We start from the raw sequence: 22116 nt of genomic DNA, 5'->3' as shown, positions 1-22116 counted from the left end.
TGTTCATTTTGAAGGGAGATGCTTTGCAACGATACAGTTTTTTTTTTTTTAGTTTTATAGGTTATGAGATTAGGATTTGTGTGTACATGTAAAACAGTGACTGCAGATGTTTAATATCTTCTTGGAATAGAGAGAGAGCTGGAAGTGTTAAACGGTCTGGAAGATCTGGACATTCAAGAAGACCAGAATGCTGTGTTTATGTGTGAGGTGTCTCTGGATGATGTACCTGGAGAGTGGTTTAAGAATGGAGAGAAAATCAAACCTACAAGCACCATCAAGATCCGTCAGGAAGGTATAAAGTGTTCAGTTCTGCATTAAGTCATATTTTTAAAGAAAACCTTATAGTTTCTAAAAGTCTTCATTTACTTTGGGTTTCATCAATGTGTAATTTATGTAGACTATTTTAATACCATTTAACACGGTCATGAAAATGTACCTGATGCAATAAGAGTCCTGTAATGCCAGTCATATTTATCCCTGTAACACAGGAAACAAGCACTTTCTTCTTATGTGCAATGTTAAGGAAGAGGATTCAGGAGAAATCAAGTTTGTTGCCAAGAACGTTGAGTCTAAAGCTCACCTAGAGGTGGAGAGTAAGTATTTCATTTTCCTTGACAGAGTTGTCAGAGTTATCAATGTCTTTAGATCTTACAAGGATTTTTTATTTATTTATTTTGCAGAACTTCCTGTGAATATTGTAAAGCCACTACAAGACAAAACGGCTCAGGAAAACACTCGGGTCTTACTTGACTGCACCGTATCCAACCCACGCTGCAGCATTCGTTGGTATCAAGGCCGCAACGTCATCCTGCCCTCTGAGCGCTTTGAGATCTGCAGTGAAGGTTGTTATCGCAAACTTGTTATACAGGAGGTCGCACTGGAGGATGCAGGCATGTACAGCGTCCAGGTTGGAGAAAACACTTCCTCAGCAAGACTCACTGTGGAAGGTGAGAAAATCAATGATCACTTTACATACTCATGGAGCATCAGAGTTAAAAAATAATTCTCTATATAAAATAAGTCTCTATATTAGCAATCCAAAAATGAAGATACTTTTGTAATCATTAACATTAATTTAACATCTGAAAAATGTAAATCCGAAACAAACAAAAAAAATATATATATATATGGTCAGAAATTGTGAACACCTAACCATCATACCCATGTGTTTGTTGAGCATCCTATTCCAGATTTAATCCCCTCTTTGCTGTTATAATAACCTCCAGTCCTCTGGGAAGGCTTACCACTAAGTGTTGGAGCGTGGCTGTAGGGATTTGTTTTCGTTCATCCACAAGAGCATTAGTGAGACCGGGCACTGATGTCAGATGAGAAGATCTGGTGTGCAATCAGTATTCCGGTTAATCCCAAATGGGTTCAGAGAGACTGAGGTCAGGGCTTTGTACACAAAACTCAAATTCTTTCACACCAACATTTACAAACCATGTCTTCATGAAACTTATATTTGTCATGCTGGACACGTTTGGGCCTCTTCCAGTAAAGGTAGAGCAAACAAAGACATTCTATACAATTGTGTCATTTCAACAGTTTGGGGAAAGACCACATATATGATGGTCTGGTGTCCACATACTTTTGGCCATATAGCGTGTCTATAAGAGCTCAGTGCTGCCCTCTAGTGTCTAGTGTCAAGGCGCACATTTAAAACGCACATTAAAACTAATGGAAGACTTTTGATTGTGTGCTAATAAAGCATTATTGCAGTAAAACCAATAAGCAAGCCAAAAACATATACCAGTTTCAAATAAACAAAGACAAGCAGTATATGAGATATTTGCAGGTTTCTTATCAACAAAAATATACAAATTGCCTATATGCTTTGCAAAGTTGTGGCTTGTTTATTCACTTTAGATGAAATAATTTATAATTATATTAATAATATAATAAATAAAAAATTATCACGGATTCTGTACACACACACACACACAAAAGAATATAGATATGAAATAATTAATTAATTAATCAATTAGTAAAACAATACTTGGACTGAATTTCAGCAGGCACTGTGATGGAAAATATTGTGAGGCAAGATTTTTTGTAATACAGAATTATATATATATATATAGCAAGCTTAAATTTTGCTAATACTTAGTTTTGCTACTAAATTAGCTAACTGTGATCAATGTAAACAGAACAAACAATAACAAATTGTCAGCCGTACTGTTCAAGTTTTGGGTTCCTCCCTTTATTTTCCATGTAAAGGCAAATGTCTTAGATAAATTGTAACTATCAAACGATAAAGTTATTAATTAATAAGAAAGCAACAATTACTGAGAGAAAGCGGGAAAAACACCCGCGCAAATTCAGTCGCCTAATTATATATATCTGATAACCACGTGACTGAATTTGCACGGGAGGGTTTTTTTTTATCATATCTGTATTTGTGGGCATAATTAATAATAATAATAATAATAATAATAATAATAATAATAATAGTAATAATAATTATTATTACTATTATTATTATTATTAAATCATAAGTCATTAAGTCATCAGAAAGGATGTCATATGGGTTAATATAATAATAATATAATATTATTAATTATAATAAATAATAATTATAATATAATAATATAATATAACATGAAATATTACAGTGTTTCAGGGGAGAACATACCTTCACGTAAAGGAGAACTTTTTTTTAGAACTAAAACAACCCTATTTTTAAACCAATGACTATACAAACATAAGCTATATTGTTTTACACTGTTCTCACATACACTTGCACTGCTTGAGCTAGTTTCAGGTATCTTTGTGTGGATTTTTAAATATTGTTGGGCTGGAAGAATTGAATGTGACTTACAACTCTACAGTTGTACAGTAGGACTATCGTGATGATCTTTTAGTGAGAATGAAATACATATATTAAGAAAATGTGACAAGAGAATGCTGGTGAAACCATTGTCCATTTTATGTATGAATAAAGTTATAATGTGATGAAGTGATTGAAGATAAATGGATGACTAAGACCGTCAAATAAAACTGAAGCCTACTGAACTTTAATGAAAATTATAATAAACGTTTGCATTCATGTTTGTGCTTCCATCAGCCCAGCCGATCTTGATAACGCAGGAGCTGCAGGATGTGGAGGTGTCAGCTCCAGAGGAAGCGTGTTTCGTGTGTGAGGTCTCTGTGCCTTTACTGAAAACCCCCATTTGGACTCTGAATGGAGACGTGCTGAAACCTGGGCCCAAAGTCCTCCTGGAGAAAATGGGGACGGTGCACAAGCTCACCCTGAAGCACACGTCAGAGGACATAAATGGTGTTGTGGTGTTTGATTCAGGAAAGGCCAAAAGTACAGCAAATCTGTATGTCAAAAAGTAAGTCCAGCTTGTTAGATCTTAAGAAAAAAAAAGCACATATGAAGACTTTGGTACTATAAAATTTGATCTGGAAGGTCAGTTTATGCTAGTTTCAGCCTCTATTGAATGAATTGTATGAATTTTGTTGTTGTTGTTGTTGTTTTTTGTCTTCAAATAAACTTTAAAATTTACAGCGAATAGATTTGACTACACATCGATACACTAGGTTGCAATTAGTACCAAACTGTAGATCTATGACATATATTTAATGTGAAATTGTGGAGAAACACTGCAGCTTCTGCTACAAAAAGTTGCCCGTTTGGATTACATTGTCTTATACAGGCATACACACTCATGGCCATTTGATTAGGAACACCTAAGCAACTGCATATTCATGCGTTTATCTAATCAGCCTAGCCTATGCAACAAAAATAATGCAGAAACGGGTCAAGAGCTTCAATTACTGTTCACATCAAAATGAAGAAAAAATGTTGTCATCTCTATGACTATGTGACATGGATGCTTGTACCAGAATGTCTGGTTTGAGAAGTTCAGAAACTGCTAATTTCCTGGGAATTTCTAATACAAGAGTGTAAAAAATGGTGCGAAACAAAACAAAAAAAAACAACAACAGTAAAACAACAGTTCATGATGAGATGTCAGAGGGAAAGATGTAGATACTTAAAAACACTTTTCCATTCTTCAGCTGTCTAGCTTCAATGAGTCTATGCCCAGGATAACCTCAGATTCTTGTTTATGGCATACAGGAGTGAAACCTGATGTGTCTTGTTGTAACCCCATCCACAACAAGGGTTGTTTATAAGTTACTATATTCTATCCAATAGCTCTAAACAATCTGACCTCTAAACAATTGTACCTCTCTTATCAGCAAGGTATTTCTACCCACAGAACTGTCATTCATTCAGTATTTTGTTTTTCACACCATTCTGTGTAAACGTTGTGGGTGGGATGTGGTAGTTTAGTGGTCAAGGTGATGGACTACCGATCAGAAGGTTGCGAGTTGGAATCCCAGGTCCACCTTAAACCTTAAAAGGTAGGGTCTCTGTTGTTTGAGAAATGCTTCAGAAAACTGAGTCGGGATGACAAACAAAACAAAAACAAAACAAACGTGTAGCCAATGAGCAGAAAGGGGCGGGGCTTGTCAATGAGAGAGTGTTCAGTGCACATGTGTGACATTTGCAGAAAGTGGATTTAACATTGACATGGAGGATAAAAACAAAGAAAGTAAGTGAAGAAAGGCTTACGATAAGGCAAGAAGTAGGACGTGTTAATATAGGATCAGATTTCCAGCGCTGGAGAGAACTGAAGGAGCAGGAAGTTGGCCACATATTCACAGATTGGAGTTTCCCGAGTCAATAACTCCTGAGCTAAACGCTGTTACTACACAAATAACACCTCTTTTCTATCGTAGTAATGTAGAGAGGCAGCTACAACCACGTTTTGTGTAGTAACAGCGTTTAGCTCAGGAGTTATTGACTCGGGAAACTCAAATCTGTGAATATGCGGCCAACTTAAGACGCGGAGGTTGTTTTTTCCTTCTCGATAAGTGAGTAACGTTAGTTTTGCTTTGTTTCTCATTCACAAACGTCATTTTTGCTTGTTTGTTTATCTGCAATCGTACTGTTCTTCCCTTCAGCTATGATAAAGACACATTTCTTTCCATTATCTGCCCTATTAACGTATGTATGTGTGGGCGGAGCTATCAATACAAGGGTGGGACCCATTTGGGTTAGGGGCGTGTTTGTTTTGGTGATTTCAAATGTCGACGTTGGCTTTCAAACAACACACACCCCACCTTTAATTACTCAGTTGTATAAAATGAGATAAAAATGCAAGTAGCTATGGATAAGGTTGTCTGCCAAATGCTCAAAATGTAAAAATCCCAGATCAGCGGTTTCTGAAATATTCAAATCAGGCCTTCCATTACCAACATTCTGCCAAAGTCACAGTGATCCCTTTCTCTTCAATCTGATGATGAGATTAGATAACTGCATGTATACAGGTGTTCCTAATAAAGTAGAAGGTGAGTACAGGTATGCTAATAACTCGATATACATTTAGGTACAGCCAGGTTGGTGTTAAGTGGAATCATTCAATACAGAATCTGTATGAAATTGATTTTTATAATGCGTCTTCTCCATTTTACAGATAAGCCTTGCCTGAATTGGACGATTGCCACAATCGTAAGCAGGGAGTTTTTAATGGATCTATTAGAACTTTTAATACTACTTTTCTTTTGTTGAAAATTCATCACTAATTTACGATCGATTACTCGGACATAAACATCCACCAATATCAATGTCAAGTTGTTGCACACAAGGATGAATGTAAATGAACATTAAACCAAATCCTCAGTTGTTGGTCAGACTGTGAATCTTTTTTTTTTTGTCTTTCATTTCCAGACAGAACATAATCTAGGATGATGGCTGTAGCGTGCTTAGGGCCAAATCTGTAGGATTGTTTGACAAGCATGATGACACCGTAGGACACTTTTATTAAGGTTAGGGGAAGTATAATCCAGTTGACACCCCAGAAGATGCGTGTCAAAGTTTTGCTCTGCTTGGACATGATGCACAAAAGACGACAGACTTTGCCAACAACCGACCACCTGGTTTTATGCTAAGGTTCATTAGTCCTGGTGCACGCTGTAATGAGATAATAATGAACACTGCTAACCTTTTTGTCTTGGTAGCTAACATTAAAATAATTTGAGAAATAATTGTTGAATTATTTTACATTTATGTACATTGTCCTTTGTATAGATACCTTTTCTAAATAAATGTTATGAAATGAAAGTGACATGGGGAGGTACACGTTTACACAGGTGTGGAAATAAAAAACAGGGCCAAAAGGCTGAATACTGATTGCTAGTATATTCATAGCAAGTCAGAACTACCTTCTAAATCAATAATTTCCCCAGACAAGACATAAAACCCATGTCATGTACCGATGAATAGAAATGTTTTCTTGAATATTATGACCTGTTGCATCATCCATATAATTAAAAAAGTTTCATGAAGTCAGTAATGGCCTTGTTTCTTCGCTTTACATATAAATAAATAATAAACTAATCTTTACCAAATCGATCTTCCGGGTTGTTTATCTTCCATTTTTTCGCTCACGCTGCTACACACAGATTGCAACAAACCCACAATCATTTTTTCATCGGTTTCATTTATGATATATCTCATTCAGTACAGTAAAATACAATTAATAATTACAAAAGTTTCAAGACTAGGTTACAGCCGACTTAATTTAAACTGGGCTTTCCTATTTCCAAATCACAAAACAAGAGAGAAAAAAAAGACCATCTCTACCCATTAATGCTGAATTTGGTTTGACCTAAGACAAATTACCAGACACACAGAAGTGTGGGACAAATGTGGTGTTTGTTTAAATGTAGTACAGAAGGGGCAGTAGAGTATAACAAACGCAAAGGCGGAGGGTATACGTGTTAAATAAATGACTATATACATTGTGTTACTCTTGTAGTTGAGCACATGAAAAATAAACAGACACTTCTCTGAAGTTCAGATCAGGAACTGGCTTAAAAAAAAAAACAGCACTGTGGCTGTGACATCATGTATTCAGAAGTTACTTCCAGAGTGAATAGTAAAAAATTATGACTTAGTACTTTGAGTACAACTGAATCTAGCACCTAGTCCTGACTTTATGTTAATTTTTAAATGTAAACCCCCCCCCCCCAAAAAAAACAAAACAAAAAAAAAACAAAAAAACAACATATTTTACATTAAAATAAGGGCAGAAAAAAATATAATAAATGCACCATTGGTTTAGTTGTTAACTGAACTCAAATGACTGCTTGGATGGTTTTGGTTGCATAGTGACTCCTACAATATAAGAAACAAGAACCGTAAGGATACATCCATAAAACACTGCATATAACTGAACTCCAGGGGGCGCCATTTCTTCTAAAAGAAATAGGAATCACATTATACTGAAAATCTGGGCTTAAGTGTTAATCTTATTAAGAATTTTGAAAGATGACTACTGATATACTATTTCTATAGTATTTCTTTACAGGGCCAATCTAGAAAAAATCTAGATCAGATTTTACACCACGGGTTCTTCTTTCCTCCACTTTATGCATGTGGGGTGGAAACCGTGCGTTATTCCCTGATGAGCAACCGTACAATGGTCGAGGATGGTTGATTCAAAATCATAGCTGTATTCCAAGATGGTTTCTACACACAGGGCCAGATATACTGTCCCTCTTCTAATTACAACTGGGATGCTGCATCAGCAGATGCTGCTTATTACATTTAAACAGCAACCTCATTAGGAAAAAAAAAACACCGAACTCCAATGTCTCCTAAACAGACAGTACCAGAGGACAGTGCAAGCTGTAAGAGACCAAACAATGCATTTTAGGAGCGCAAAACTATTACGGATTGCTACCGAGATATCAAGAAAGTGCTTGATTATGTTAGCCACCGTTCCTGGGTTATAAAAGTATCAGGAAAAATAAAGCATAGACTTGATATGTGAAGAGGACACCACCAAGAGCTGTTATATAAGATAGGAAAATAAATAAGAGCTGGTTCAGATTAGTGTGAGGGATCTATTAGATTGATGAGACCTTTAGGAATGTACCACGTCAGATATGGGATTCGGTTACATTTCGACACCGTGTTAACACCGTATGCATTGAGAGAGGACTGAAAATCTTTGCCAGCGAACAAAACATTTTATATTAAGGAGAGGAAAAAGGAAAAGAAAAATGCAGATCAACAGGCTGCTGCAGCTGGAGTCTAAGCTGGAGTCTTCTTTTCTTTGTCCTCTTAAAATGTGAACTATCGCTTATCCAGAGTTAGTACCGATCTGCTTGGCTAAGGAATAATATAATGTAATAAATATATTAATATCTAGATTAATCTGGACATCCGATGAAATTTTCAATAACGAAGAAAATATGAGGCCGGGATGAAATACAGATAACAGAAGAAACCAGTTGTGTTTGTCAAAATGAATCATGACTCAAAACTTTAGGCCAGTTTCTATCTCTTTCTCTCTCGATGCAGCACTACACTCGTTATCATAAGTAGAGAAAATTAGCATGGCTCTACCATAATCATGCCTGTACAAAATGCAATACAAAAACAAAACAAAACAAAACAAAAAAAAACAGCTCATTGTCACCATCATCGATTATCTCCTTTGAACCAATCACCAAATGACACAGCATCAACACTTGCAAAAAAGTCCACCTTATAGTTCTCAAGTAAACTTGACATGTCCACATTCATTGGCATTGCTAGGCAGAGAAAGCTGCACGTCCAACACTAAGGCACCCAAATTGGAGTTTGAAAGGTTTGTGAAATCTGAAGCGTTGACGATGAAAGGCGCTTGTGAAAAAATTTAAATCCACTAGTAACAATGAGGATGTGTTCAAGAATGCTTTGACTTTCTTAGAGTAATAGAAAGTCACAAATGGCATACTGTTGTACTGGATTTGTTGAAGAGCACTTAGGTTGTAAAAGACTGACTACGGCAACTCCTTGGCCTCGGTGACGGAAATGACAGCATGCTCTCTGTCATTCTATGTAAAGGGGCTTTAGCGCCTTTATCCACTAGCCTGAGAACAGAGCCCTCATTATAGAATGTGTACTTCCTGCTTCCCTTTCATACATCCATAAAATCTGAAATCTGGACATGATTGTACAACATTCTCTGGTTTATAACTGAAAAGTCCAAACATGGCAAAGAAAATAATAAGATAACCGTTTTTCATTTGGACTGGTTTAAAAAAAAAAAATTATATATATATATATATATATATATATATATATATATATATATATATATATATATATATATATATATATATATATAAAGAAAGGAAAGAGAAAGCATAGCATGTTATGTGATTGGCATTCCCAATGTTTGAGGTAAATAATGCCTTAAAAGTACAGGACTGACATTCTGGCAAATAAACTCATGTTTCACTTGACTCCTGTGTGGGGACTTTTATACAGACCTTTTTCTTCTTCTTTTTTTTTTTTTAAAAACAACCTGCATTTACCTACACAGAATGTACCGATGTATGAATATCCTCTTCACGAAAACAAGCAAGGGAGCTGAGAGATTTTAGGTCGTTGAACATGTAAAAACAAAACCTTTAAACAAAAACCACTAATGTTCTGAGTCTTTTGGTGTTTTATATACATAACGTAACCATTTTTTTGTAGTTTAGGAAGCAAGATTAAAATGCCTTCATGTTTGGCGGATTATCCTCTCACATGTAAAACATGTACATGTCCTGTTTTTATCTAACCGGAAGACAAAAAAAACCCCACACAAATACACACACACATCTGTCTATAAAAACATCTCACAACTCACTCACAAACAACTAGAACACAAGATTAATGCTTTCAAAGTTGTGCAATAAAATGGCTTTCATTTAACAATGCACATCTGCATGGTGACTACTCACAGTTGGCCTTATTCCCCACCCTGATTTGGAATGAATCTTAAAGCTCCCTTGGCTCCCGTTAATGCCTGGGGAGAAATTCTGGTTCTCCGAGTCTCTCCTAGACATACTCGTCTGCTCCAAACAGCTCTAAAGCACACATGCTGCATGTAAAAGTTTTGAAACATTAGGCTACTTGCCAAAATGTCACCACTGTCCTTTAGTAAAATAAACGTAATAAGCTATTGTATGGTTTTAGAGAAAAACATTTCTCGATCTAAAATCAGCGATATTTAGTTTAAACAGGGCTTCCCTCTACCTTAGCTTTGAAGTGAAAAAAAAGCTACAAAAGAAGAAATAACACATATTCAAGTGTTAAAAATTGATAATTTTTTTTGTGTGTGTGTGTGTATGTGGGCAGTCCTTCACAGTTCCATTGTTCTAGCCATATCAGGTTTCCATCAACTTTATGCTTCTCCATCAAACCTCCTGCGAATGGAATTCTGGGTAGGTGATGAGGAGTGAGCCGGCGACAGATCCCATGTAGCAGGGAAGTGGCGTTCCGAACCCCGCCAGCCTCCCTGGCCCCGTGGTGAAAGCTGCTCCGTCGATCGCGCTAGCTGCTAGTCCTCTGCTGTTTGAGCACAGCGTACACGTCATCCACTTTACTCAGTCTCTCAAAGAACGGGATCAAATCCAGCAGCTCTGTGTCAGACATGTCGTCAAACCAAGAGGCTACGGGTACCTGGATGCAGTGAGGTAAAAGCATAAGGTAGTGTTAAGGAAAGCATGACCGTGAGGAGAACAAATACGTAGACACAAGAAAAATAAAGCTGTATATTGCTTATATAGGTTCACAGGGACGTACAGCATTGTCTGGGTGGAAGATGTATGATGCTGGTGAGTTATCCACGATGATAACTTTGTTGAGGTCTCTGCCCAGTCGGCTCAGGTCCTTGACATAGTTTCCACGATGAAACACGCAGGATTCTCGGAAGAGACGGCAGCGGAAGGCGCCCCACTTATCCAGCAGGTCTGACACGGGATCTGCGTACTGCACACATAGAAAGGCTTTTAGTTTTTCGTTCGCAATTACCTGCCAGTCAAGTAGATTCAGAATCAGAAAAAGAAAAGCAACTAAATGAATCTTTATTCGTTCATTCGTCTTCACCGGCTTTAATACGATCAGGTTTGCATTGGACCTGAAGCTGACCCGAGTAACACAAGATGCCAGGCAGGAGACGAGGTGGCGGTGGAGGAGCCTGTGGTACCTAGGGTACCATTCCCACTCACATTTATACCCCAGGGACATTTTAGCACAGCCAATCCACCTACTGCAAATTTTTAGACATGGGGACAAACCGAAGAACCCAAAGTAAACCCACGTATCCAAATTATACAGCATTCTTATCTGCAAAACTGTTTTTTTTTTGGAAGTTGTAGCTATTTTTAAATGAAATTTGTTGCATGATGATTTGACATTACAGTGCTTTAATGACAGTATGTGCAACTTTTTGAGACGTAGCAAGAGAATCACATGCTAGAACTATTTTTCTAAGTGGATTAATTAGAATGAATGGATGACTGACAACCTATTCTGGATAGGATTTAAAACGCTGTGCAAAGTTACAATTCTTGAAGTGAATACACAGTCAACTCATGGAAGGGTGGATGGATAGATGAATGAATGGATGGATGGATTGGGTAAGGTTTGGGAAGGAGGGAGGGATGGATGGATGGACTGGATTGTATGTGGTATGGGTGGATTGAAAAAATAGATGGATGGATGTAAGAACTGGATGTGGTATGGATGGATGGGTGGTTAATGGATGGATTGGGTCAGGTTTGGGAAGGTGGATGGATTGGATGTGGTATGGGTGGATGGATAGATAGATGGATGGATGCAAGAACTGGACATGGTATGGATGGATGGGTGGTTAATGGATGAATAGATGGATGGACATAAGGATGGACTGGACGCGGTTTGGGAGGGTGGATGGATAGATGAATGCTTTACTGATCCCGGAGGAAATTCAAACATATCCGCAGACAATAGAAAGCCTGTGGTATCAGACTTGAATAAATGTATATACATTGCAAAAATAGAATACCACAACTCACCTCTAAAAAGGGCCACAGCCTTGAGTTACATGATCATCTATTCACGCCATACTTAGTGAGTATTAATGTTTCAATGCGTTAATAAGCTTTTTCTAACCTTTGCCATCACATTTTGTTAGCTCCAACTTTTTAGCCTCATTGGTGTTTAGATTCATTCAGATTTCTGAGCAAACAACATGCGTCTACACACTGGAACTCTTACTTGCCTAGGGGGCTAAGACATGTATTATAATCATTGTTATAGGCATGATTTTCAGAATAAAGCCCTTACCTTGGCTAAGCTTGCAGTGAACAACACGCACTCGAATAATTCGCCCATTCGCTTCAAGAACTCATCGACGTGAGGTCGCTTCAGTACATACACCTGGGTTAGCAGGAGAAACAGAACATGAACGTGTATTATAGAAACAGGACGTGTAGGACACATTAGTGCCTGACAGAAGCTGCAATTTTATAGCAAGCGTTATAATAAATAAACAAATAAATAAATAAATGCGACTCTAATACCATCTGGCACTGAATGGAGTTACTAAACCATGGGATGCAATGCAATAAATACACAGGACAGATAAGCTAATAAACAAACTGGTTCAAGAGCCGCTTTATAGCACCGTCAGGCGATATGCGCATTTATGAATTCTCGTAAAATGGTTCGATTTTCATCTGGGTCAGCCAAAATTATTTTTGAAGCTGGTGGTCTTATTCCTGAACCAAGTGATCCTGAATAGGCTTTCCCGACATCACAAGCCTATCCTGGATTACTTGAATCAGGCCAAAGCCGGTAAGAGTCTTCCAGACCGGGTCTGGAGTCGTCCTTAAAAGGGGCCTTGGGGGTGTTGCGCTGCTAGGACCTGGAAGTATAGGGATGAGTCTGGACACAGATTAAAGTGTGCTGAGTTCTGGTGTAGTTATTAATGCTTGCGCTATTTCATCAAGGCACAGAAATAGCCCTCCGCTGCTCACAGCCATCAACTGAGATGGCCATGAAGCTGTCAGGTAGCAAACTGGTGCGAGACACCTTACAATAACACAGTAAAAAAACACATGTTTGAGGTGTTTGGATGTACAGTAAGGCATGATACGCTTAAATACCATACTGTATCTGATGCGTGAAGAAAAGGCACTTGTGCCCTTCATACATTAAGTGTATTTTTTTCTGCCGTGCTTAGCATCGTAACGTTTAATTCTACTCATAAATATTAAGTAGCTGCACTAAGCAGCTCATGAATACATAATAATGAGATTTTTTACCTTCCCTAGCAGTCTTGATACATTTGTACGTACTGTACATATATCAAGTGTCATATATCAAGATTTACTACCCACCACCTATAATCTATCTATGTCCATACAGTATGATTATATGATTACAAAGTGCTCTATTGCATGGCATACTGATTGGTGAACATTTACAAGGCGCAGTTTATTGTTCCAGGATTGTGGATTCTCAGAATTATCAAATTGCTCGTGCATGTAGAAACCAAAGCTCAATTATCTCAATGAACATTGTTTGTTGCACAAATCTATAGGGAAAATATTGTATTATGACACTTCAAGATATTTTAATGATACTCTATATTCAATCCTAAGACCTCTGATTTAATTTTCTGGCAAAAAAAATTAAATTAAATTAAAAAATTTTAAATTACAGGCATTTTGTCAGTCAAAATATATTTAATATATTTATATTTTTTAAGAGGTTTACTGACATTATTGAGTGTTAAGACTCTATAGCTGAATGTTAAAATCTAAGATTTCTATGCTAGAACTTTATAATTCTAAGGTTTTGATATTTGCTGAGAAAAAAAAACTGGTGAAATGAAACTGGTGAAATAAATAAATAAATAAATAAATAAATAAATAAATAAATAAATAAGTAAGTCAAGATTCTCACCTGGTGTACAGCTCCATCAATTTCCACCGGAATGATAAAATCAGCATTGTTCACCGGCTTGTTAAAGGCAAAAACAGAAGACAGCCCTGTTAGCTCACTGAGCAAATAAAGAGATAGATAGACTACACAAAAATAAATAATCCATTAAAATGAATAAAACGAAATAAAATGTAATAAACATAAGAGAATAGACTGATAAAATAGATAAGAAAAATAAATAGATTAGCGAGACAGCTTGACAGATTAAACCGACAGACTGATATCTAATTTCTTATAATCACTGTTTGCAAATGTTTTTTTTTTTTTGTAGCACAAGCTCAGGCAAACAGTTTTCATGTGTGTGTGTGTGTGTGTGTGTGTGTGTATGTGTGTGTGTGTGTGTGTGTGTTATATTTAGCTACACATGAGAATACTGCTATGAAACTTGAGTCTTCAGTCATTCTGAAATCCACGGATCCTACATCCTCATAACAACAGAGATGTATAAAGCCTTTTAAATCCTCTTAAACAGTTGGATAGTTCAGTTATTCAGGAGTTTGTGCTAGTAGTAGGCCACCATCATTCACAGAGCGTAAGTTAACAGTTAGACTGTCAATCATAACAGCATCCGAGGTGAACCCCCCCCGGGAAAAAAAAAAACAGCCAAGCCACAATTAAACCACAACTAACAGGTTAAACGTCAGCCCGAGCCAATCCCACTGCAAAACAAGCACAGAGGTAAAAGAGAGACCTAGAGTAAAGGAAGTGGCATTGCGAACACTTCTAACCGTCAGTGACACAATTCTACCGCGTCATCCTTAACGCCACACCATGAAACAGAACACTTCGCTCTGCTTTTTATTAAAGCTTCACATGCCTGCTCACTGAGATAATGTAATATACCTCAACAAGAATAAAAAAAAACAAACAAACAAACAAAAAAAACCACTGGATCTCTTTCTGGATCTCTTCCACTTAACCCTCTACTCCCAAGATAGAACAAACTAAAGAATAGGAAATAAAATGAAATAAATACATAGAAATAAAAAGGGCGGATAGAAAGCAATAATTTGCGTATATATGATTTAAGACATGCACAAATGGTTTTGCGAAGTTTTTACTGAACTGAAACTAAAATGAATGGATGTTTTGCTATCTGACTAAAGTAGCTCGAGCTGCGTTTAAATACAGAGCACAAAAAAAAAAGGACAAAATGGAAAAGAAAAGAAAGTCATTTTTATAGCATGATGCTGTCTGTGTGTTAAACTAAAGGGCAAACATTACACTAACGAGACAGTAATAATAAATCCGATTCCAATGATTTTTTAATAAGATGATTCGTAATGCTTTAAAGATTTACGACTGATCAAGTAACACTTTGACCTTCAAATCATATACATTATTGCACGCTCTTGGTAAATGAGTGGCAGAGAAACGAACACGTGAACGTTGCATGACCAGAACCGCGTATGTACTTGTGACATTAGCGATTTTTTGATACGTGCTTCCCGGCATGTTCCGGGCCGCCAAACCCGCGGAAACGTTGTGATGATTGACGAGAACACTTTACATACACATGTTTTCCAGCAACAGAGTAAATCACATTTTGTACCGACATATCTGTTACCTAGCCCTGTGATACTTAATGACGGTGTTCGTTTTGATAAACGTTGACGTTGAGCTATCTGACACCGCATCCGATCCCGTAACCATTATACGCACATGCTCGCTCGACCGTGCTGTAACGGTGTCATACTGACATGAGCTCATGGGCTAACGGTGAAAACAGCGACTATAGGCGAAGCGCATTGAAGCTTACCTTGAATGAACTGTGCACTAGCGTCTCATCCAGATCGATCACTACGCAAATCTTTCCTACATCTTTAGACTTGATCTGGGGAAGGAGCGGCTTAGCTGGCACCTGTGAACAGATAATTGAGGCTGATTATACGTTTCGTTAGAAAACCCATTATGGAATAATCACTTTACGAGCATTCTGAGCATGAAGTACGAGCCAATAATAAGACAACAGGTTAAAATTGTTAAACGGGAACGTTTTCAAGTTAAATGTTAGGTGTTCTAAAGACATAACACAGCAGGTCTGAGCAATAAACAGGAAAAAGGTATCTGGGTTTATGGGTGAATAAGCCAGGTTATGGAAGCGAGGGACCATGAGGCGACATAATGAAGTTCTCGGACTGCTTTCGTTCTCCAGCCTAGATCGTGTGACTGAGTGCTGCTTGGGTACGATTACACTTCTACAGGCCAGCTGATTCTGAAAGATCACAGGGCGTTATGACCGAAACACTGTCTCCTCTTCCGAATAGAGGATATAATATACGTGTTTACAGAAAACCCAGCTCCAAACAGTCACCTCAAAAATATCAGAAAGAGTGCATTAGTGTGCTAAAAAGAGGCCCCTAAATCAAATCTTTCAATCTCCAGACTTAAATAACAAGCCACATGGCACGGAATAAAAACCCTAGCACAGGATGGGGCTTCTTTTATTTTTGCCACTGCTTGCCATATTTAAGTTATGTTACCGTCGTGCTCACCTAAGCTCACCCTGCATTTAAAGATTCTGAGCCGCTCGATGTCGCATAAAACCGCGAGCCGAGCGCACGCTTTCGTCACACCGCGTGCAGCGTCAACCCATGCATTTACAACATCAAACAATTACAGCTCATGCTTTGAAATCCGAAAGAATGCCAGCTTCAAACAATTTGCTCTCAGCACGCGTGACCTCATTTACAGTAGCACAGGGGACTCTGAAGCACTGTACCTGCTCTATAGACTGCACACAGAATTCACAATCGCAGTACTCGGGGTAATCCTCGTCGTCAGAGGCCTCGCTGTCTTCGGAACCTTCGGTCTGTTCAGAGGTTTCGTCGGCTAGCTTAAAAAAGTCGTCTGGCTCACTGGGCTCTGCCGTTGTACTTCGCACGACTTGATGTATGATTCCATCTAATTTTTCGCTGCGCTTACTTTGAGGTGGAGAATCAATCGTTTCTGTAAGATCTAACGATATACTACAACACCCACGTGGCTCGAGTTCTTTGAGAGGATCTTTGTCAGGTTGCGGCTCGATGGCGTTTTGCACGGTCATTAAGTCATGAGCGCCATTCTGGGGATCTTCACTTGCATTTAACTCAATGCATTTTTTAACATCAGCTACCTCTTCAGAGGAAAATACAAACATGTCTACTTCTTCACATGCTTCTATCTCGCCACAGCAGGGTCCATGAACTCCCTCTGTTTCCTCTACAAATTCCAGCACGTTTTCATCTTTTATCAGGCCGTCGTCATCAGAGTCGGACAGGTACGCTTCGGTTTTATTTGCACTTTCATTTTGTTCTGGATCAAATGTCTCAGAAACTAGATCATGTTTAACTTCCTTTTCTACAGGCACGGAAACCTCGATGAACTCAGTTTCTGTAACGCGGTCATGTTCAGCATACGTTTCATGAGCAGAGATTCCTTGTTCGTGACATGCGCTCTGAATAGAACAAGGATTCTCGGCATGTCTGTTGTAAATCTCTGTTTCATCCTCAGTAGGAAGTTCATCTGACGGATCGAGCACGATCCTTTCCCCATGAGTTTCGACATCCTTTTCATCTTCAAAGAAGACTTCGGGGTCCTGGTCTTCCATTTCATCTGAGGTAGCTTCATCAGTAAATTCAGGTCCATAATCCTCCTCATCATCAGACATAGTTTGTTCAAGGCAGGGTTTTGGTACTGTTTCTGTGTAAAGCCCAGAGCAAAGTACCTCTGCGTATGTTTTATACATTTCTTTTTCTAAAGCTTGTGGCTCAGAGCAGGACTGCGGTGTATTGTCATGTTCTTCGACTTCATCAGGTGTATAATCATCAGGGGCCTCACCAAGGTCTTCAGCGACCTCGTGTCTGTCTCTAGTAGAACATTCGTCCTGCTCAGGAAGATCATGTATAGCTTTGCCATCATCGGTTTGGACAGGATAGTTCTCTTCAGGCTCATCAATAAAACTTGTAAATGACTCGTCTGTTTCACCGCTGCTTTGGCTTTTGCTATCGATACAGTCCGCATATTCCTCTTCGCTACCTTCATCTATTGATGCTGCTTTCACAACCGACTCTCCGGCTTTGCTTTCATCATACTCACAGTCGAACGTTCCAGCCTCAACATCACAAAGTTCAAACAGCTCAGAATGCTCGTCACAATCTAACTGTGCATATTCTCTCGTTTCGCACTCTCCACAGAGTATCCTTGGCTCGGTGGAGTTATCTGGCGGTTCAATTACAGGTTCGACGTTAGCGTCACTGACACAAGGGAGCGATTCGTCACTTGGCCCACCGATTGTAACATCGAGGTCCTCAGCTTCCTCTCTTTCAAAGATATTCTTTACGTGACAGTCAACGGCAAGAAACTGCGAGAGCCAACGAGCCTCAAAGGTTTCCATTGATCTGATAAACATCATATCACACTCTGGCTGCTGTTTAACCTCATTTGTGTTGTGTTCTGTAGGACCGTTTTCTCTAGAGAGTTCGGAGGTGTGAAACACGAAGCACTGCGTTCCAATAGCTCCACACAACTCGGGTTTTTTTTCGAAAGATTCCCTTTGTTGTGAGTCTTCTGAATTCTGAGCGGGCTCAAAGGGCTTGCGCTGCTTAGGGATTTCAAATTTCTCAAAATATTTTCCACAACTCGAGCATTGTTCGAGCATCTTAATACTTTCGTTTTCATTAAAAGACAGCTGGCTAGAATCTGGTTCGGTATAATAGTCAAAGCTCTGATTCTGCTCCCAAGTCTGTTCAGCAAAGTCATCAGATTGCTGGCTTTGAGCGGAGCCGTCAAATAAGTCTGAACAGGATCCGTGGCTGTTTTCTGCAGTTAACTCAGTGTCGTGTGTGTTTTCTATTTGTCTAGCAGGTGGTTGCTGCTCAAGGGACCCAGAGAATCCAGCTGGCATGCTTTCTTTAAAGGCCTGGCACATTTCAGAGGATACAAAATGTGTGGTATGGTATTCACAGGGCAAGTTTTGATTGTTAATCTTACATTGTTCAAAGTATCTGCATGGTTCCTTTTCCAGTTCGTGTGGATCTTGTTCGCCACATTGCTCAAACAAACCCGAGATGCAGATTTCCTCCGAACCTTCGTCGCTACTGTCCTCCTCTGAATGTTGCTCAGATTCGGGTTCATGCTCATAAAGCTTTTCAAGGTCTGATAAAAGAAGCTCTTGGATTTTAGTATCTATAGCCTGAAATAGAATAAACTCCTCTGGTTCGTGTTCTTCCGTTACAGTTTGGTCACTGATGTTTGACTGCATGCTGAATTCAGTGCATTCATTGTTTTCAATCGAGTGGACAAAATCACTGTTTATTGGAAAAGACTCACTGCGCTCCAAGTCCAATTCAGACACACTGCTGCTCTCAGAACAATCCAGTTCGTCTTGCTCTGTTAATTCTCCACTGAGCTGTCCGTTTTTAATATAATCTCCATCGGTCTGCATTAATCCAGAAACAGTCTGGTGCACTGCAGAACCAACAGATGGTTTCTGTTCTGCAGAAAACATGCTCGATTCCGTCCCAATTTCCAAAGGCTTCCTCTCCTTTGTAGGACTGTCTTGCTGTAAGACTTTCGAAGGGTCAAAACAGAGTTCAGCTGGCATATTAGCGTCAGTGTGCGTCCTCTTTAAAAAAGACGGACGTCTCAGAGTATTCGGTGATACTGCTCTCCACAAGTGACTTGCTGTCCCCGCATGTGCTGCACAGCTCAGAAGACATAAAACACTCCAGACATTCTGCAACAGGTTCGCCTGCCCTGTGAAGTGTGCAGAGCCCAGAGGGCAGACGCGGGTCGGCTACGTCCGCCTGCAGAGGAAACCCGGGGGAGTTTGTTGAGCCTGTACGCTGCCTGGGACATCAGTGATAGTGCACACGTTGACATGACATGCGGATCAGAGCGACACCTTCCAAGTCATGCCTGTGCTTCAGCCCGCCTTCAGGAGACCTACAGATTTATTTTGGGGGGCTTCAGAGATGTGACAAATAACTCCTAGAATATCAAATCACTATAAAAAGCTGAAGTAAGGCATAAATCTGAAACGGACACCCAGCGGCGTCTTGACCACATGATCTGATACTAGTTGCTAACTGGCATGTTGTTTTCCAAGAATGGGGTTCGATTGAGTCATGGACAGCTTTGTATTGTGCCAAGACACACCAGCTTATGGGTTACGTTATACTGCTGCTTTGCAAATTTTACTCATTCCATTTAACCTGCATGGACGAAGTGGTGTAAATTGGATTTAATCCTTGGTTAGGCAATGGAAACAACAATGATTTGGTTAGTTCCAATAAGTTCGATGAACGCCATCATGATATTTGATCTACAGTCACTGAGAATTATAACGTAAACAAGAAAAACGAGTTGCCTTTGGTTTCTCCATTGACATTTCTGATCATGTGGCTCTTGCTCGTCGTGAGCACACGCCGCCTCACAGCCTCAGTGCAGATCACTGAATGACTGGGCAAGAAAGCCACTTTTGATTAAAACCTTTAAGAAATCTTTGACCGAGCCTTACTTTTGAGATGGTTCCATTCTCTTCCACCAGAAGTGGTGCGTTGTTGTTGACGGGCAGCTGATCTGTTTCGTCATGGCACATGCAGCAGAAGAGGCTGTGGAAAAAGCCACGCTTGCGGGGCTTCTTTGAGTTCGATGCCGCATGCACTGGAGCACCTGAACAAAAACAACCCAAAGCAAAAGACAAAACAATAAAACAATAGCAGCTTTAATAATAATAATTAATACTGGAAATAGGTATTTATTTACAACAAATAAAATTAACTTGCTCTAAATCTGTTGGAATTGTTTGAAACTTTTTTCTTTTTGTCAGTTCAAAAGACCACATCCACGATTCAAAATGCTTTAGTACATTTCTTTGAATGAACTGTAACTTTCTACTGATACTGGATCAGTCGATCAGGGGAAGTCGTGGCCTAATGGTTAGAGAGTTTGACTCCTAACCATAAGGTTGTGGGTTTGAGTCTCGGGCCGGCAATACCACGACCAGGCACGGAACCCCCCCAACTGCTCCCCGGGCAGTGCAGAATAAATGGCTGCCCACTGCTCCGGTTGTGTGTTCACGGTGTGTGGGTGTGTGTGTGTTCACTGCTGTGTGTGTGCACTTTGGATGGGTTAAATGCAGAGAACGAATTCGGAGTGTGGGTCACCGTACTTAGTCGTATGTCACGTCACTAATTTTAAAGGAGCATTACCAGATAATCACAATAGAAAAAAAAAATGTAAAAAAAAAAATTATTTGAGCATACATAGTCAAAAACACACAAAAAAGCAAAAAGCCAACACAATTAAATTTAGAGAAACAACAACAAAAAAGTTTTTGTAGTAAGAAAACCGGCAGTTATATTTCTACAGCTGTAGAGATAAACCACAAAGGCAACTTGTTCTTGTATTAGTCACAATAACAACGATGTAATTGCGCAGCCATGTAAGGCCATCCATAAAAATATTTTGGTTTCCAGTAAGAGTAAAAAAAAAAAAAAATAAAAAATGGGTCAGTAGCTTTCAATGTAAAAAAAATAAAGTACAATTTTGGTGATGGTGACTTAAAACAAATTTGCATATCGTGAGGTCACTGACTGGGTCTTCAACCCGTGCCTTCGGGCACATCATTGCAAACCTCATTTTGATGCTGGGCACAGTTTTTCCAGAACTTCGTGCCAAGTTAAAGAGGTGTCGAGCGGTTTTAATGAATTTTTTAGATACATTATGGTGCCCGAACCCGTATGACTCACGAACGGTGAATGAGAGTATGAGATGAAGCGAACGCACAGGCCGTAGTGTGAAATTCGTTAACCAAAAGTGTAAACAATGACGTCACGGGTTTTTACTTAAAAGAAAGAACGTAGTCTTCGTTTGTATGTAGGCATAGGCAATTTATATATTTACAATACTTACTAAAATATAATTAATGTTATTTTATTGCTTTTTTATTAGTTGTTTGAAGAGTAAAAAAAATGGTCTGTCTTAACGCAAATTTACAATCGGCAAGTCGGTCAGACTTAAAGCAAAAAATATATATATCCTAAATTGACAGGGTCGGTCGAGTTACGGCAAACGAGAATATTTTTAAGGATGGCCTAATCACATGCCATTGTTCAAAAGCAACCTATATATGCTAAAGATTTTACCACAATGAAACAACCAAAGGCTTAAAAGCAAGCTATTATACCATTATAAAGCTCATTCTTTTTATCAAAATAGTGAAGAGCTGCTGTGAGATTTGGCTGGCTGTTATAAAAAGGATGAAGCCATAGACTGTAGTTATTAATTAAAAACAAATGTTCACCACA

At 38.9% G+C, this 22116-nt stretch overlaps 2 protein-coding genes across 14 annotated transcripts in view; one reads left to right on the top strand and one right to left on the bottom strand.

The window, feature by feature from the left end:
* Window positions 1–6418, top strand: part of obsl1b (obscurin like cytoskeletal adaptor 1b) — a 38361-nt gene extending 31943 nt beyond the window's left edge. For 11 of the 12 annotated variants that reach the window (XM_047814606.1, XM_047814609.1, XM_047814608.1 and 8 more), the window contains 5 exons: window positions 131–292; window positions 489–593; window positions 681–947; window positions 3065–3335; window positions 5487–6418. In XM_047814606.1, coding sequence (XP_047670562.1) covers window positions 131–292; window positions 489–593; window positions 681–947; window positions 3065–3335; window positions 5487–5490 — 809 coding nt within the window. In that variant the 3' untranslated portion in view covers window positions 5491–6418. The remainder of the gene's footprint in view (window positions 1–130; window positions 293–488; window positions 594–680; window positions 948–3064; window positions 3336–5486) is intronic. The other variant, XM_047814603.1, reaches the window with a different exon arrangement.
* A 74-nt stretch (window positions 6419–6492) lies between these two features.
* Window positions 6493–22116, bottom strand: part of ctdsp1 (CTD (carboxy-terminal domain, RNA polymerase II, polypeptide A) small phosphatase 1) — a 31385-nt gene continuing 15761 nt past the window's right edge. Inside the window, exons 2-7 of one of the 2 annotated variants that reach the window (XM_027150915.2) lie at window positions 20325–20479; window positions 15585–15686; window positions 13787–13843; window positions 12164–12256; window positions 10640–10825; window positions 6493–10516 (exon numbers count right to left, since the gene is read on the bottom strand). In XM_027150915.2, the coding sequence (XP_027006716.1) occupies window positions 10388–10516; window positions 10640–10825; window positions 12164–12256; window positions 13787–13843; window positions 15585–15686; window positions 20325–20479 (722 nt within the window). In that variant the 3' untranslated portion in view covers window positions 6493–10387. Of the gene's footprint in view, window positions 10517–10639; window positions 10826–12163; window positions 12257–13786; window positions 13844–15584; window positions 15687–16547; window positions 20252–20324; window positions 20480–22116 lie in introns of those variants that run through there. The other variant, XM_047814614.1, reaches the window with a different exon arrangement.

Source organism: Tachysurus fulvidraco, chromosome 6 (assembly GCF_022655615.1).
Source record: "Tachysurus fulvidraco isolate hzauxx_2018 chromosome 6, HZAU_PFXX_2.0, whole genome shotgun sequence".
Lineage (NCBI taxonomy): Eukaryota > Metazoa > Chordata > Actinopteri > Siluriformes > Bagridae > Tachysurus > Tachysurus fulvidraco.
Note: the sequence above shows the minus strand (reverse complement) of the source record. Positions and strands in the feature narration are given on the sequence as shown.